Genomic DNA, 17,806 nt, shown 5'->3' with positions numbered 1-17,806 from the left:
TTTTTATTTTGTTATTTATCATTAGTGACATTTATAGTTATATATTCAGTGATGGAATGTAACATAAGTATATTTACTCAAGTTCTGAACTGAAGTCAGTTACTAGTTACTTTGCACATTGCATGCTGCATCAGAGCCACATCAGTGCATGTTTGAATTCTGAATCTATTTTATCAGCAATCAGATAAAAGCACTGATTCTCTTAATCAGAAAAATGTTAGATATTAGATATTAGATATGATATTATCCAGCACAATGATCAGCCAACCCACAGTATACAGTATACACATACGTACATATATGTATAATTTACTTTTAACTTGTACTTTTGATACTTCGCTACATTTACAACTATAAGCTTACTGTATATGAATGAATGACAAAGCGACTGCAAGGCAGTAGATTCCTACTGAGCAACAAAATACAGCTGACGAACATTATAAGCAGGCTAATGGAATTTCTTTTTTCATTTCTTTTTTATATATATACAGTTTTTAGCGATCATCCAGAATTTAGCACAATGTTGCTTTTTAATGTTTTTTCTAGGATGGATGAGACAATATTCACTTTGTTGAAGCCGTACACAAACAAGAGTGCAGAAATGTAAATTTGTGGTTTTATGGAGAGCGACGCGCTGTAACTGTTTCTTGACAAACTCGTAGGTGTTATTGATGACTCGTGTTGAGGCATCCCAGTGAGCCAACACTTCTGTTTTTTTACATTTAAATCAGTAAAACATGATATGACAGACATGAGAGCGGTATTGATTCTTTCATCTAACTTTCTGTGAGTATTCATATTTGTAATGTTAAACTATTCTTTTAATGCAAGCTTTATTATCTGGTGTGTAAGATAACAGTCTTCTCCGTCACATAAGACGAGGCTAATGTCCCCGCTCTCCTTTTAGTGGTCCAGTGTGTAGGATTTATTTGCATGAGTGGTGTGGTTACACACTGCAAAAAAAATGTGTGTCAGGGAAATATGCACGTAAACATAATTATGAATAATATATTCCTTTTCTGCAAATAGATTGCACTAAATCCTACACGCTGAATGCTCAAACACCAAACTCTGCTTCTGTTTCACTGTGTGACCTCGTTGATGTAAATCCTTAAACAAACCAGACCAACGATAGATTGACACCAGTTGAACTCTCGTCTCTCTCCCTGTCTCTTCATCCCTTGTTTTCGTCTCTGCCCTCCACGTCTCTCCTCTCCTCTGGTACATGGATGGGCAGAGTAGTTATCAGGCCCGGCCAGCCCAAGCCCAGCCCTCCTACCTGACCGCTGCCAGCAGGGAGCGGCTGCTGTCGCCTGAGTATCTCCGACCACAACAGCGCCCGAGGGAATGGGGAAATCGGGGCCTTGAGTAATCTACGCAGGCCCAGAGCGAGCCGGCCGGCGCGTGAGTGAGTGCGCGGAGTGTGTGTGTGCATTTCTTGCGAGCGAGCACGCGCGTGTTCAGGAGCCCGCCACTTCTGCAACATCCGGCTATAAATCTATTGTGACACGTCAAACTGAATTTATGGGCCAATCTGCTTGCGACAGACATGTTTGATTTGAAAAGGGAAAGGAGGATGGAATAAAAAAAAATAAAAAAAACTTAGTAGTAAGAGTGAACTTCTGCTTTGGCATTTGGAGCAGGAGATTTCGTAAACCACTCTCATCTGAAATTTTTTCAAAATGTTTCTCCTTTAACCTTCCTACGATGTCTCAAAGCTTTTACATCGTCCAAACGGAGACTAGAAGTAAAAATCTGAACCTCCCGTTTGCATACAGCATTAGGTTGTTTACCAGTTGCACGCTAAATCCAGAGTCTTTCCCGACTTATTTTCCTCCGCTGCACTGATACATCCAGCTGATGTCGTGAGCTTGGACTGCAGTGGCTGCACATTCTCACACAAGAACACGTAAAACACAACGGTCTGCGTCATATTTTTGATCATAAATCCAAAAACGATTACCAAAACGCTGCTTCATGCACCAATATTTTAGCTTTTCTATACATGATTCATCTTTTCTTGCTGTGTGACTGCTTAAAACATATATGCAATGATGCCTTATGTAAATAAATAGATGGATTAATTTCCATTATCGTCGATCATGCTCAGCATCATGCATCCTGAATAAAATTTAAATGTAGTAAACAAGTTGCACATGTTTATGTTCGTCAGCAGTGAGGAACGTACAGGCAGGTCTTGCAAGATTGTTACTGTCGATCATGATGTTGATAATTGGGTTTTTAAATGTTTTTAATAATTATTTCAACTTAAATGTGTCTTTAAGTACTGAGATTTGTCTTTAATGTTTTAATCAACACTTCACTTTACAGTTTGACCCCTGACATGACCACATTAACTACCTCAAAAGTTACCGAAGATTACCACAACGTTACGTAACAATACTATTCTGCTATTTTCCAACAGGCAGCGAATTATTATCGGGTCATTTCCGCGATGTATCCCAGGGAAACGTCCAACTGCTATCTTCTTTACTTTAGCAGATGTTGCCATTTTTAACTAATAGCTAATTAACGTCTAACTTCCCCATGCCTCAGTGTACCGACCTGCAGCAGTCGGGCAGACACTACACTGTAAAATCTGACAAAGTGATCTTACATATAAAAAAAATAGATAAGTCAACAAATACGGTTATCTCAAAATGACCAAATGAACTGGACTAATAACTCAAAGGCTTTTCAGCTCATACAACTTAAATGTAATAATGTACTTTACTTGATAATTCTGAGGTAATTGGTTTCATGGCCTTTTTTTTAAGGAAAGTCAACTTTACAATTTACAGCGTAGTTGCAACAGCTGACATTAATTACCAATACTTACCTACCATACCTTTTTATTTTTCACAGATTAATTTCTACTTCGCTATTTTACATGCGCTGTAATGAACTCAACATATACTTTTTCTGTCATTTGACTGTCTGTTTGCCTCTTTGGGAACAACAATAGAAAAAAAAGCTTCATTTTTCTTTCGGTCTGAACTCAAATGAACTCGACAAAACTCAATATCAATGTGAGCGGATTGTTTTGTTGATATTGTGTACTATCACACTCTCCTGCTGCCTTTCTCAAACTATTGCTGCACTGCGCTGTCGGTGATAACACAATCACTTTCCTCATATTCTGTTACACTGTTCACTTGATTAAGGGCTTTGCATTTAATGCTGGAGTCCGCTGTGTGAGTGTGATGAGGAGGAAAGATCTGCGATGACCAACTATTCACATTCACGTTTTTTTTTTTTTTTCAAAAAGCCACCATGCATCCATCCATCCATCCATCCACCCACACTCACACACTCATACACACACACACACACACACACACACACACACACACACACACACACACACACACAGGCAGCTGCCTTCTCACTCAGTGGAAGCAGGTGTCTGTAAATCTCATGAGGTTTGGTGGCTTTGGGTTTTTTCTTTTTTTTTTCTTCCTTTCTTTTGGGTGTAGTAGAAGATGGTGAAATTCCCAATGTGAAAGTCAGCTTCTTGCTCTGGCCTCTTTCCACAAGACAACCCCCACCCATCCACCCATACACACACACACACACACAAAATGACACACCGGCTCAAGTGCATACACACAAAACCACACACACTACGATTGCTGACAGAGAATTTCAAAAACCCGTCCTCTGAATTTCGAACTACCCTCATCAGAACTGTGCTATCATCTGTTGACACCATCGTTGTTACAATAGTTGAAACCACATGTGAATAGATGAATGTATGTGTCACATAAAGCTGCAATAAGCAATGCACGCACCCCCGTGGAAACTATTTTTTTCCACTCTGCCTCAAATATCACAGTTCCTGTTAGCTGTGTCCGTCGCGGTGAATGTCATTTCTGTTTATGTGTCCCTCCGAGACTCATACTTGAGATGGGAATCTATATTTGAGGGCACTGTGGCGGATCAGGGTGAGGTGGGGGTGCAGGTGGCTGGAGGAGAGGGGGGGAGGGAGGGAAGGAGGGAGCGAAAGGGTGTAAATATAGCACCTGGTCTGAGTCTGGGCCCCCTTGGCTTTCGTGGCCTCACAGGAAAACAAGTCTCCTCAAGAGACTGAACGTGGAGCTCATACACGTGCGGGAGGATTCTGCTGTTTTATACACTGATTGCACGCAGTCTATTCGCATGTGATCACGGTTCTGAGAGCGGCCACAGTAAAGTTTCTCTTTGTAGCCATAGAGGATTCACACAAATGGCCCCTTGTCCACGGAAAAAAGAGGCAACGGTTGGATACATTTGCTTACGACCGTCAGCGGCTGGCTTAGTTATTGGCAGATGGCGGGAAGGTTTTTACGATATGCTGAGCTCAACTTTATGACAACAAACCTTTGTATCTGCAGGTTGGAGTGTGTGGGAGGTCAGGGTGGAGTATTTGAATACTACAGTCCTCACAAAAAATTTGAATACGAGAGATAAGTTGAACTTTGTAGACATCAGAGAGTAAATTCACTTTCAACAGAGGAATTACTGCAGACAGCGTGGTGGCTGCACTGTGTTTACGCCTGTAACTTAAACCACTGCTATGTGCTAATGTTGTGACTAATAAAAGCATATGACCAGCTTAAATATACGGAAGTATTTGGTTATTGTCTTTGTGGAACAGCTTTTAATTGTTATTACTATTATGTTATGTTCTTTAAAGGTGCAATATGCCAGAATTTGAGTTTAAAATATTTAAAAATTTGCTAAAATTATTACCAGCATTGAAAGTTCTGAAGTTTTAAGATCGTCTATCGTAGTTAGCATGCTAACAAGCTAGCTCCTAGCCACTCAGTTCCTGAAAAGGTAGAAAAAGGTACAGTTAGCGGTTTCTCTGGTAATATTCTGCTTGGTGTATGAATCTGAAACGCGACCATTTCTTGCAAATTGTATCTTTTTCCAAAATCACACTGAACACAAGGATGTTAAAAAAACAACACACTTTATTTACTAGGCAGTATATAAAAGTATAAAAACATGAAAACTTGGCATGTATAAATGCTTTTATAAAATCACTTTTGCTGAAAAAGCTAGTATAAAAACAAGGCATCTGAAGTATAAAAAGATTGTCTGCTAAGTGTTTGACACGGTCTACTGCAGTCTTAGTAAGAAATCAAAATGCTGATTGAATAAAAACAATACAAAACTATTCAAAGAAAAAAAAAACAACATACAAAAGTTTCAATTGGGCTTTTGTTTGTAGCATAGTATAAAATATCAGTGTTTCGAACTCTCACTTTTTTTATGGAGAATATAAAATTCAAGTGCAGCTTGGTCTGACTCTTGGGAAATGCTCATGGTTTCAAACATACAAGCTCAGTTCAGATTTTTTAATGTATAAATATAAAATGTATATATTTATATTTCAATATATATGATATGTTTGTTCGTTGGATGTTTTTCCATACAAGACCAGAATTAAATTAAAAGTTGAAATGAAAACTTTTTATGAAATAAAGGTGCCAATGTGGTAACTGGGTAATACTAATAAGGCTGGCCCCTTCCGTGGTGTAAAGCAACTCATAGTTGAATAATAATGTAAGAACAGATGCAGCTGTTCTTGTTCAGTAGTTAAAAGTGTTTACAGGAGGCGGCACAGACCAAACACTTGAAATTCTCAGTAGACCCACTGTACCCAGAAAGAAAAAGAGGACAAAGAAAACCATAAAGACGTGAAAACTTTCATGACTGAAATACAGAGGTCAGTATCGAAGTAATTAGTATGCCTTTGGATTTATGATAATGCTAACAGGGCTTAAATACTTGCAACAACACTGCTCCATTGGCCAATTGTAAAAAAACAACAATAACAAAGTCATCATAAAAAAGGAAATAAATTAATCAACTTGTTCTTTATATTAATATTAAAATTCGGAATTATTAGCCCAAATGTAAATTATATAGCCACCATTTCCCAATTATAATACAACATTGATAATAATACAATGACAAGACCAAAAGTGATAGAACGTACATTTCTGAAAAAAACAAAAAACAAACCAAAAGCAAATTCTATATAAAAGATTTTCAAAACAAAAAATGTATATAGTATTTGGTTGGTCGAAATCCAACGAGTGTGAGTGTATAAACACCAATGGCATAGAGCCTCTCCCAACTGTTGTACCACAACAAATATGTAACCCGCAGCAGTGCAGGGATGTTGATGTGTCCAGATCAACACGTGTGTCTGTCTACATGACCAGTGTCCTCGTAGGGAAAGAGTTGATGTACTTGTGGCTCTGCGGCGAGGTCAAAACGACTAGCTCCTCCGTTTTCCCACAGGTCACCTCATCCCATGGAAGCTGCTGTCGACAAGAGGACGTGAGGATGAGTTTTTATTGTGCAATGAAAACAATTTTAGCATCATTTTTAAAAAACGATGAATGAATGAATTGATAGATACATGCAAGCACATGTATATATACCTGTAGTGGGCTGCTCATGCCTCTGCGAGGGAAGTGGTAGGCTTTGTGTCCATCTTCACTCAATAATGAGCTCGTAAGTAGGTCCTGAAGAAAATATAGAAAACCCATCTTTGTTATATAACATTCTGCATCAGCACTCAAAGTACAATAGTACAGGGAACTGGGGAGAGGTGGTCTTTCATATACTCTGAATTGTTTTTTTCAAACAGTTCATCTTATGATTAAGCTTTGACTTCACATTACAAGACATGAACTTACAGGTACTTCCTGTGCTGGGCCGTTGGGGGAGAAGAGTTGTGTGTGAAGGTCTTGTCCTTCCCACTGCATACACGGGCTCCTCTCACATGGGGACTCCACCTACGACCCAAAACACATCACGGTCACGTATCTTCCTTGACTTCAGTGACTGTCATTAATCCCAAGGCTGATCAAGAGTGTGTTGCAAAACTGAAACAAACTCTAATCATTTACCACAACTGCAAACTGAAAGTATGCTCCACTTCTCATCTTTGCTTTCTCACCATATAAAGTCAAATTTCAGTCTCAAATGTGACTACTTGTTCTTTTGCATATGTGTACATGCTTATTTTGAGTGGAAAGTACCTCTTGTTTTATCTTCTTCAGAGGGGGCTGATCGATGGCACACTCCATCGGCTCCTGCTTGATGGACTCCACCATTGGACCATACTTGGCCTCCTGGAGGGCCAGGGTTGACCTGAAAGGCGTGGGTGTGCAAGGAGATGACTCCATGATTGAACGACGAATGTTTGGAGTCCTGAACCTGAGAGAGAGAAAGAGAGACTGTTTGTCAAGCCTAATTTGTAGCAAATCATGCATAACTACACATTAAACACATTAGAGACAGCTCCACTCACATTTCATTCTCCTTCTGGGGCCTGACAGTGTGGTCGATCAGAGGCTTGGAGTCCACAGGCGAGTTCAGTGGTAAACTGTCGCTGTCTGAGTGTTCTGAACTCATTGACTGGTTGAGAAACTGTGAAACAGAAGGAAGGAAACCAATCAATCAAAGTAGCTTGACGGGTTCATTTTAAAGCGGTAACAATCTGGCAGATCATGGGAGCACACTTGGTCGAAACTACAGGAATGGAGCGGAATGGTGAAACCGATGCTTCGAAAGATGAGTTACAGACGAAATGGTTGAAATAAAATAAAAAATTATGGAATCAACAGCAGAAAGACTAACTCTAAATGATTGGTTGTTGTTGATGATCAGGCGGCATGGTGGTGATTGGATGAATTCTGATTCACATGCAGCTACTTTAACTACCTCTGAGGGTGAAAAGGGAAGGTTTCTGCCTGGTGAAGGCTTGTTGGGAGTTGAGCAGATGAAACCAGCCCATGCTTCTTGAGCAGTTCTTGAGCCCTGATTGGGCAAGACCCTGTCTGTTCTGAGAACACCACTGGTAGTGGCCTCATCCACTGAGGAGAGGCTCTGGGGAAAGGGTGGGAAAATATGGGTCAAGGCCCACTACTGGGTAAAATCTATGTTGCTAATTGCTACACTATCTTTTAAAAAAAAAAAAAATCTAGTTACACAACACACAGGCCAAAAAATGACTAAATGAAGACACTTACTGAATCAATGACAGAATCCATGAACTCTGGAATAGTATTTGAGAACGTTGAACTGCTGTGATGGCTGTTGTTGTTGTTGTTGTTATTGTGGCGGCATTGATTGTTGTGGGCACGTGTTGCGGAGGCACTCTCCTCAGGTAGGCAGCTCTGGTCGAGAGGCAGGGCGGGTGCGGCCGCCTGGTGATGAGGTAATAACATTGACACACCCTCTGAGCTGCTGGTCAAAGGGCTGTGGCTGGCCCAGCTTGAATAGGGCATATTAATCTGGGGAGCAAAAGACAGAAAGAGTCAGGGCTTGAAATAACAGTCAAATTAAAAAAAAATAAGAACAGTGTGGTGAGTGTAAAAAAAAAGTGTCAAACAAACACAAGAGAGAAAATGCAAGCCTGACAATAAGGGAAGAGGTGTAAAAATCAACAAATGAGAAAAAGAGAAGAAGAAAGGGAACTCTAATGTAAAGAGTGACAGCAGTTTTGAGGAGAGGGTTGCACAAGGGGTCATGCACACACACAAGAATGTTGAGAAGAAGGTCCTATTTCATCACTTCTGCAGAAACAGACCCCCCAGATGTTTCCTCCTCCTTCTGCACACAAACACACAAATCCAACCACTGTCCTCAAAGCCAGGGTCAAACACACATGCACATAAATTGTGCTGTCACAACCCACACAGACACACTTGCACGCGACTCACTGGTCGTGACGGCTGGCCTCTCAGCTCATCTTCTGTTGACATGAGTTGCAGTTCGATTTCTTTCACCCTCCTCTCCTTCTCAGGGTCCTCCTCACTATAGTGTCTCTAAGAGAAAGAGTAGCAGATTTTAGCCCCATTTCAAACATGTTTCCTCATTATTGCAATCAGCGGTTCCTTGATGTTCTTACCTGTATAGCAGCGGTTCCATGCTGGGGAATGTTCAGGATGTTCAAATGCAATGCCATGGGGAACGGTACCTGCACAGCCAATCAGACACACGTCCACATCAAACAATGAATCACGTGCAGCTACACAATCAGTATCATTTATCATTGTTCTTCTGCCGGCATCCCAAGTTTGGATTTGAAGCCAACTCACTCGGTGTGTGTCGGTGATGTAGGCGTAGTTGAGTGGCAGCTGTGCATGACTGGGCGAGTGGTGTGGGAAACCCATGATGTTACTGTTGGTCTTGACGTAGCCATGGCTGATGGAGAGGGAGGGGCTGTTGTTCTTTGACGCGCTCTGGAGATAGCCCTCTTGTTCCACCTTTCGCCTCATGGTGGAGTTCCAGTGGTTCTTTATAGCGTTGTCAGTCCTGGATCATGATTAATACATATTAGCTTATGAGGTATTCATTACAAAACACATGATAAAACATCCTGGAGTCTAGTGGTACGTGATAGCAGTATCAATACAGGCAGACAGAGTCTGCTACAGATAGATACAGACAAAATTGATAAGGTTATCAGTACAGAGTGACTACAATCAGGTCAAAACAACACTATTGTTTCTTCTCAAATTACTTTTGTCTTTGTCATTTGATTCTAAGGCTTTCTGTCTAAAGGCCACCATATCCTGAAATTATCTTTTTACAATTTTTACACTTAATTTTAGTTTCTTATTTTGTGTTCTGTGTGCTCACTTAATCCTTTTTCTCGTTTGTTTCCTCTCTTTTCATCCCTTCTTCAGCGCACTACCCTCTGTTTTACCCTCTGAACCGCAGCATTGCACAGCCAACCAACAAGAATTCAGTGATTCATCTTAGCTTCTCTTTTTTCACCCTTCTTCTCCATTCTCCACCTTACCTGCCAGGGAGCAGCTTAGCGATTTCGGCCCAGCGGTTGCCGAGTTTCTCGTGCGCCTGGTAGATGATCCGGTCCTCCTCCTCGGTCCATGATGTCTTCTTCACCTCTGGGTTCAGGTGGTTGTGCCAGCGCTCACGGCACTGCTTGCCGATGCGCCCCTTCAGGTGCTTGGCGATAACGGACCAGCGCTTGGCTCCATACTTCTGGACCAGCTCAATCACCTGGGGTTGGATGTGTGTTTGTGTGTGTAGGGAGGTGGGGGATGGGGGGCAGAGAGAAAGAGGAAAGAGGAGAGGGGAGGAGGAAGAGCGTTGAAAAGGAAGAAGTAAATGATTGTGGAGGGGCATGAGGAAAGAGGAAGGAAGGAGCAATAACAGGGAGGAGAGGGAGAAGTAAAGGGGTACAGAATAAGAAAAAAGAGCAGGTATATGAGAGGAAGAAAATGACAATAAAAGAGCTTGTTAGTCACACAGAAAAACTTACACATTATATCATTGAACACTTCTCATCTCCTCTCCCTTTCTTTATCTTTCTACTTAAGGAGGTGATTGAGAACACCTGGTGGTGAGCACCGAGGGAGTTTCCAGTGGAACGTTAGCCACTCTGCTAATCATTACAGTGGCATCTGGGTGGAAATATAACTCCTTTGGACTAGTTCAATAAATGCCTAACAAATTTAAAGGCACCAAACATAGTGCTTGTTGAGTAACGGCAAACTTTTTGGGAAACTAAAAATGTGCAACAGCAGCCAAGGAGTTGCTACAGAATGGTTGCTTTAATCAAACAGGAACATAAAGTAATTGTTTTTTTTTTTTTCTGGATGATTGCCTGTTTTCCTGTGAGGTTAAAAGGGTCATGACTGAAGCCTTTGCAGGATAGAAGCATCTTTATGCAGATCATTATTAAACTGCTATTGATCAAGTTGGTTTTGCATTACTAGGTGAAGATTTTACTGTATTGGGCAAATGTGGTTTCATGTCCTGTGTTCATTAAGGTCCTTAAAGGCTGTTTTCTTACCCTCTGGTCTTCCTCTTTGGTCCATGGGCCTTTGATGAGTTCTGGGTTTAGAACTTTCTGCCACCTGTGTTGGCACTGCACATCTGTACGATTCTAGGAGCACAGAAATCAATCATTTCAATACAAGAAAAGAAAGAAAACTGTCTTGGTTTGTTCCCACGTTGCAAGACTATATTGACAAATATTGCTAATGTTTGCTCCTGTCTCTGTGTGTATGCACAGGCCGACTACTTACAGATAGTAAGCTTGCAATGAGTTTCCAGTCTTCTGATCCATGAAGCTCAACGAGTTTCTTCAACTTTTCATCCTGAAAAAAAGAGAATGCATATTTCAGTTTGTCTGACACATATTACACTGTATGCCGATGCAAAGAGCAGCATCTCCAGCCTGCTCCCAGGTTACTCAGAAGCCATTTTTATTAAACTGGTGTCTGTGTGTACCTCTTCTCGTGTCCAGCGTGTTTTGCCAAGTTGCCGTTTTCCTGTCTTGGCAAGTGATCCATCATAATCATGTTCATACATCTCGGTCTCCTCATCATCCTCCTCACTACTGTAAACACTGCAAACAGAGAGAGAGAGAGAGAGAGAGAGAGAGAGAGAGAGAGAGAGAGAGAGAGAGAGAGAGAGAGAGAGAGAGAGAGAGAAATGTAATAACAAGTGGAGGCTATCTGAAAAAGAACAGTGTAAGATAATAGTAAGGTAAATAATAGCACAATAACCACCAGTCCATTTCCAAACTACTCCCTAATCGTCCCTTTACAGAGTGCATAAAGAACTCAGCCCACTCTTTAACTCATCAGGTGTCAACACAGACAGAACCAGTCATTCTTGAAGGTTTGGGTGCAGGCGTTTAGCCAAGACACCCACAAGGGCAGAAAGAAAGAAAGAGAGAGCGAGAGAGAGAGAGAGAGAGAGAAGATGATGAAGAACAAGCAAATGGGAGGGAGGGAGGGAGGGGGGACGGATGGATGAACAGGTTCCAATGTTGTTGGTTTCCACAGATACTGGGATTGGCGCATGCGATCATAATTTCGTGACCCTGGCGTGTTCAGACCTGCAGCTGCATTGTACAGTACAGCCGTGCATGCACAAGCACACACACACATAGACACAGAGGGGTGGCTAACCAATCAGAACGTAGAGCATGGACAACGTGGAAGCTTAGTAGGGTACTTTGGTGTCATACAGAGCAACAGGTGAACAGGAATCCCATGGAGAGGTGTGTGCCTGTGTGCTTCTTAAAGAGGATATTTACTATTTTTGTCCATTGACATAACTGATTAACAAAACTGACCATACATAAAAATAAAGAAAATGGATATATAGAGGTTGTTTTAAGAAAATCAGCAATAATAGCTCTTTTTTTTCCATTTTATCAATGAAACCACTTATAAAACACTTTATTTCTTCACAAAGAAGAAAATAACCAGTTACATATAAAGAGTCGTATGTGCACAAACAAGTCAACATATTACAATGAATACCCCTATGCTCAACTCATCTCGAGAGTGATGAATCAACTGAAAACAACATGATAAAACATTAATCATTAGCATTGCTCTTATCTCAGTCAGCGGCGTGGTTTTGTGTGTGAACTTGCGTCGCACTGTCTTACATATCAAGTAGGAAAGATTAAACCAACTATTGAAACTATTGGTCAAACTCGAGTAAAAACTTGTCACGCAAGCTGATAGTGAGTCAGATGGCTTCTTAGGGACAGCTGGTGCCGATCGAAGCCCATAAAGAAAGTGGTACGCTGGCGAGAGTGAGTGGAGCTACAGTTTGTGGCGATTCCTCTATCAGAACAATGGAAATGCAAAAAAGAAAAAAGAAAAGTAATGCAGCTTCTTCCCGAGACAAGCGCTCATGGAAAGGCGCAGTATCCGAAATAACGATGAGCAGATGCTGCGGCAATGTTAAGAAAAAGAGCATTTTCCCAGTTCATCTGCGGGATAAAGTCCAGTACGCAAGTAAAAAACGTGAAATTAAGGTATTTGTCCGCTCATCTGTTTTCATCGGAAAAAGCGCGATAAAGTATAAATATTTAAAATCGCTTCAAAAGCCAATTTGGAACATTAAAATGTTTGTTGCGATGCACTCAGGACTAAGCGTGTATTCAGACAGAGATACATGGGCGCCATGCTGCATTGTGTTCGATTTTGTATTTATTATAAGCTCCTATTAAAACCAGTGTCCACGCACCATATTGTGCACGGTGTGACACGCGCCTGCGACCACCCGCCCAAAGTTGATCATGCATATGTGTGCGTGTGTGTGCGTGAGGGAGACACACACACACACACACACACACACACACACACACACACAGAGCGAGAGAGAGAGACCCCTCTCTCCACTGACAGCGGCGCGAGGAGCGCACATGCCAGATGACCACCACCTGTCATGGGAGCGCGCGAGCGAGACACCCACAGCAGCACTCGGCTTCAACGGCCGAGAAAACACAACGGCTCACCAACAGCAAGAAAAGGCACGACTCAAGAAACTATGAAAGGATACCAAAAAAAGCACACACTATGTCATTAAAATAGACCCTTTAACCTGCGACTCACGCCGTGCTGGCTAACATGAGAGGAAAAAACGGTTACTAGATAAATAGAGGAAAAGTTGAAGAGAATGCATATTGAAAGACTGTTGTCTTCTGTTTTAACTCACCTGTTTCTCGGCCGCCGAGTCATGTTAATATGTGTAGAGCGGCTCTCAGGGTTGCGCTGAGCACGGTACTTTCGCTATCTGCGCTTGGTTTGTTCTCCCGGCGAGGAGGCAGGTTGACATTAATTTAAACGCAGCGGCCCCTCTGCCGCTGCTGGCGCTCCTCCCCTCCTTCGCATCCCGGTGAATTTGGCGCTCCTGAGCGCGTACGGCCGACTGCGCATGTGCGTGGTGGAGTGTACTTCGCTGCCGTCTGACGTTTCGCTCTCTTGGTCTGCGATAACACGGGGGAAAGTCAGACTGTTTGTTTCATGGCGACAGAAGTGATTGAAATCATTAGAAGCGTGTTGTTCTTCCTGAAAACTCACGCATCTAGGCCTTTTATGCTGTGCTATCTAAATAAATGGCCGCTTCCCACGTGATTAAATAATACGAATTCCATAATCATGAAGATGTCGCTGTAATATACTCAAACAATTGAAAGTTGTTCAAATTTAAAACGTCAGTGTGATAATAATGGTGCCTCAAGGACTATTCTGTACAGGGCTACTGAGAGACAAGTAGATGTGTAGGATTTACGAGGCGTCATTGAAGGCACCAGGCCATTACTCATTACACTTGTCAAAGGCGCGTTTTGCTGCTCTGTCCGCGCTAGATGCTCTCTGTCAACAATTTTCGGAGTTACTTCTCCTCTGTTGAAAAGCAGAAGGAAACTTATGAGCCTGGACGAAGTAAACAATTGCGGAATGGGCTTGTGGCATGCGAGGAAAGCCAAGTTCCCATGTTTTCTGTGCTCGGCTAACGTTAATACCTGACTGCTGTAATAAAAACAGACGTTCCTTCTGATAAAACATGCAAGGCCATTGATCTTATCCTCCAGCGATAAAAATGAGCTTTTGTGCTCGTCCAGACAAAGAAAATTTAAGAGATCCAGTGTTTTACGCTTTTTTTTTTTTTTTTGTGGGAGTCTATTGCACATAACTCAAGTGACAGCTGCCTTTAAAGCACATTTGGCTGCCAATGTGTCAGCCATGTTATTCCTAAAGTTGCCCTTTCTGAGATTCTTAAACAGCAGCTTGCTGATGATGTCTTTGCATTTATTCAAAATTAATCCAAATTTAAATTAGGAACAAGTTCAGCCTGTTTTTCCAGCAACCCTGTCACATAGATGACTAATAATAATGCCTTCACTTAGCTGTATTGCATAACTTCTTCTTCTGCACTAGTCCGTATTAAGGCAAATGGTCACCATGTATTATGATTATTTTGTTTTGGTTGAGTTCTCCATCCTCCCTGCGCCAGAACTGTCCACTCAGCCATTCACTTCAGGGAGGAGGAGGAGGGGGGTTAATGCTTTATTTGTATTTTGTGTCTTCTCATTGTATTAGTTCCTCCATACGCGACCGTATTGTCCTGGTCACTTGTAATTACCATCACCCCAGACCAGCCTTTTGTCCCAGGGCAGTCATCATAATAGTGGCCTGATAAAGGGCTGCACACATACACACATGACCGTGGACTGCAAATTTCACTATTTGATTCAACAGTGAGTGCTCAGTGAAGTGAAGATCTTCAAGAAATATCAAGATATACAGGACTGGAAAAGGAACGTTATTTATAAAACTTGTTATGTGTGAGTTATTATTCATCATGAGCAGCATTGTTGGTTCAGAGGCTACACATGTGTGACATTGAAACTATGTTTTACCGTAACTTTTAGGGCCACTCAAATTTACATCCAGGCCTGCTATGTTATATTGCATTGTTACCAGGCTGAAATAACCTGTAGGCTTCAAATCCCATACACATCTGTGCACATGAGCATTGTTCAGTAATTTTTGTCCCTCGAGGAGGTGGCACTTCTAATCTATTCAAATCAAATGTTTATGATATTGCAGCAATTGTGCAAGATTCCAATACACGATGCCCCACATAGAAAGAAAAGTGAGTCAGTATAAGAAATAAGGCACCAAAAATAGCAAAAGACACCAAAAATATACAGTGTCAACACCATTATTAACACGGAGTGGTAATAACCTGAATCTTACTTGACAGTTTAAACACATATTTGAAGGGAAATTTATCTCAACTTTGATTTGTGTGTGTTCAAGATGTTAAGTATATCTGTAAGAGTGTGTCTTGGGCTTATTTTCTGCATAAGCCCTAAATGTGTCTTTCCCCTAAAGGTTAAATTAAAAACTTCATGAGTAGCACTGTTTGTCACAGAGCCTACACATGTTCGACATTGATTCAAATCATTTTTATTATATCGCAGCTATCGTGCAAGATTCCAATACAAGATGCCCCACACAGAGAGTTAAGTGGGTGTCTTTAGCTTTTTTCTGCATAAGCCCTAAATGATTCTTTTCCCTAGAGGGTAATATTAAAAACAACATTTTGTTATCTGAAACCAAATTGAAGGAAGGGAGCCAGGGTATGCAAATTCCCCTATAGCAGGAAGCCTGACTCCCATTGACTCTTAGCTGGGGATATTTGCATGGGCGCGATTGGACAGGTTAAGGCCAGGTATTGTGATGGCTGCCCCCTTTGCAAAGCATTGTGTGCACAGGTTGGCTCATTTGAATGATTTTTAATGACGGCCCCTGGGCTTGAGATATCATCCCACCAGGCTTTCAAATCTAGCGTTGGGAAAGCCAGACGTGTGTATTGTTAATTGTCTGCGCGTGTTTGAGAGTGTGTGTGTGTAAAGGCCTGCGTTGGGGAAGGGTTGATCCCAAGTCAAACAGGTAGTGAATGTGATCCTCTAAGGCTTGAATGTGGTCCTCTAAGGCTATGTGGTTAAGTAAACCCCCATGTTGACTGACTGCTTGTAATTGGTATTGAATGTATATAAACATACACAGGAATTTTACATCACTGTATTATTGCTTGCAGTGCCTTTAAAAAACAGCAATAATTACTCGGGAAAACATTGTTTTTAAAGAATATCTATCACACATACTTGCTAAACGAATATTTGGTGTAGTGATCACACATAAAAGAGTTGATTATTTACTTACAGAATTGCATTTTAATTTCACATATTTCACACATGGTTCTCCGTTGACTTTAGTTGTTTGGACCACCTGTCAAAGACTGCCAAGGGTGGAGGTTTTGCATTTTCCCCGGGGGTGAGTTCCTGTGAAAGACTCTTCCCATGATGCCTTGTGCCCTTGGCAAATTATGTAAAGCATTACCTCATACCCAGTGCCAACTTTTGGGGTTGGACTTCACCCCTCACCCACTTGCATATAGGCTTTGTCTTCTACAAGTACACAAGGATTAATCTGTTTTCAGATTTACATGCTGTTGTTGACAGATTTGCAATCCTCTGCTTTCACTTGGTTCTGGAGATACCACTGACATCCATTTGCTGACAACCATGTCAAGCATCTCCTAGAATTAAATATGATCAAATTCCAGAGAAAATATGATGGAGGTAAAGTTTATTGGCCATTCTATAATGTACTTTCTGCATCATTTAATAAACAAAGCAGCCATCCGCTGAGCCGCTCATTCTTCTAGCAATCTGTCCATCCATCTGTTTACTCCGACTAATCAGCCCAACATTAATTCTCTCAGCAATCCCTCTCGCCCGCCACTGATTCATTGATCAGACTTTCCACAAACTCTGTGGCCACATCGGCAGCACAGATTTGACCGAAGAGTTCTTAAAAGGCCTTTCGCAGGAAACAAATGCTCAGATCCTGTGCAGAGGTGTGAAAAGTCACACCTCAGCCCTGTTAGGCTGTGACTTAGAAGCGAATTTATTTCAACGCTGAATCCGACTCCGTGAAGAAAAGGAGAACACAAACAAGGAAAAATGAATCATGTGAGGGGCTTTGTTGGATAATGCAATAGAGTGACTGCAGACACTATTGTAACGCTAATGTTGAGACTGTTTCACACACGACTTCTCACTTAGGCAATATGTTCCATTTACTTTACATATCAGGTGCTGCTTCTGCCTTTGGTTTCAAAATGTCCTAGAAACATTTGCAAAGGACGAGTTCCCTCCGTGTCACCTGTGTGACCCCAAAGAGATCTTGTTTGTGTCTGCTTACTTGTGCTGTGCTGCATGTGTTCCATGTGAGCATGTGCAGTTGTTTATTTTGACATGTAGATGTACAACTTCAAAACGCAGGAAGTGGAATTTTAGAGGGGAAACCTCCACCCACTCAAGAGACGCACGCGCGTGGTGCACACGCCTTACCAAGGGTAAAACTTTGCACAGAAGAAATAATAAAGTCCATGACGATCCCCTCCCGATATGACTGACCTCCTTCTTGTTATTACTAACCTCTGCCAA

The 17,806-nt window shown here is 41.6% G+C and overlaps 1 protein-coding gene across 2 annotated transcripts; it reads right to left on the bottom strand.

The window, feature by feature from the left end:
- Positions 1-4,935: 4,935 nt before the first annotated feature.
- Positions 4,936-13,682, bottom strand: myb (v-myb avian myeloblastosis viral oncogene homolog). 2 transcript variants are annotated; one of them, XM_030404240.1, is made up of 15 exons: positions 13,501-13,682; positions 11,269-11,386; positions 11,064-11,135; positions 10,829-10,921; positions 9,812-10,032; positions 9,105-9,321; positions 8,915-8,983; positions 8,727-8,831; positions 8,034-8,297; positions 7,726-7,890; positions 7,313-7,431; positions 7,041-7,218; positions 6,696-6,794; positions 6,438-6,521; positions 4,936-6,317 (listed from the first exon to the last, which is right to left on the bottom strand). In XM_030404240.1, exons 1-15 carry the CDS (start codon positions 13,521-13,523, stop codon positions 6,204-6,206), a joined length of 1,941 nt encoding a protein of 646 aa, XP_030260100.1. In that variant the 5' UTR covers positions 13,524-13,682; the 3' UTR covers positions 4,936-6,203. The 2 variants fall into 2 exon arrangements, with proteins under 2 accessions (XP_030260100.1, XP_030260101.1); XM_030404241.1 differs by having other exon boundaries at positions 4,936-6,314.
- Between the last annotated feature and the right edge of the window lie 4,124 nt (positions 13,683-17,806).

This window comes from Sparus aurata, chromosome 22, assembly GCF_900880675.1.
Source record: "Sparus aurata chromosome 22, fSpaAur1.1, whole genome shotgun sequence".
In the NCBI taxonomy this organism is placed as follows: domain Eukaryota; kingdom Metazoa; phylum Chordata; class Actinopteri; order Spariformes; family Sparidae; genus Sparus; species Sparus aurata.
The sequence above is the reverse complement of the archived record's forward strand: the minus strand, read 5'-3'. Positions and strand labels throughout refer to the sequence as shown.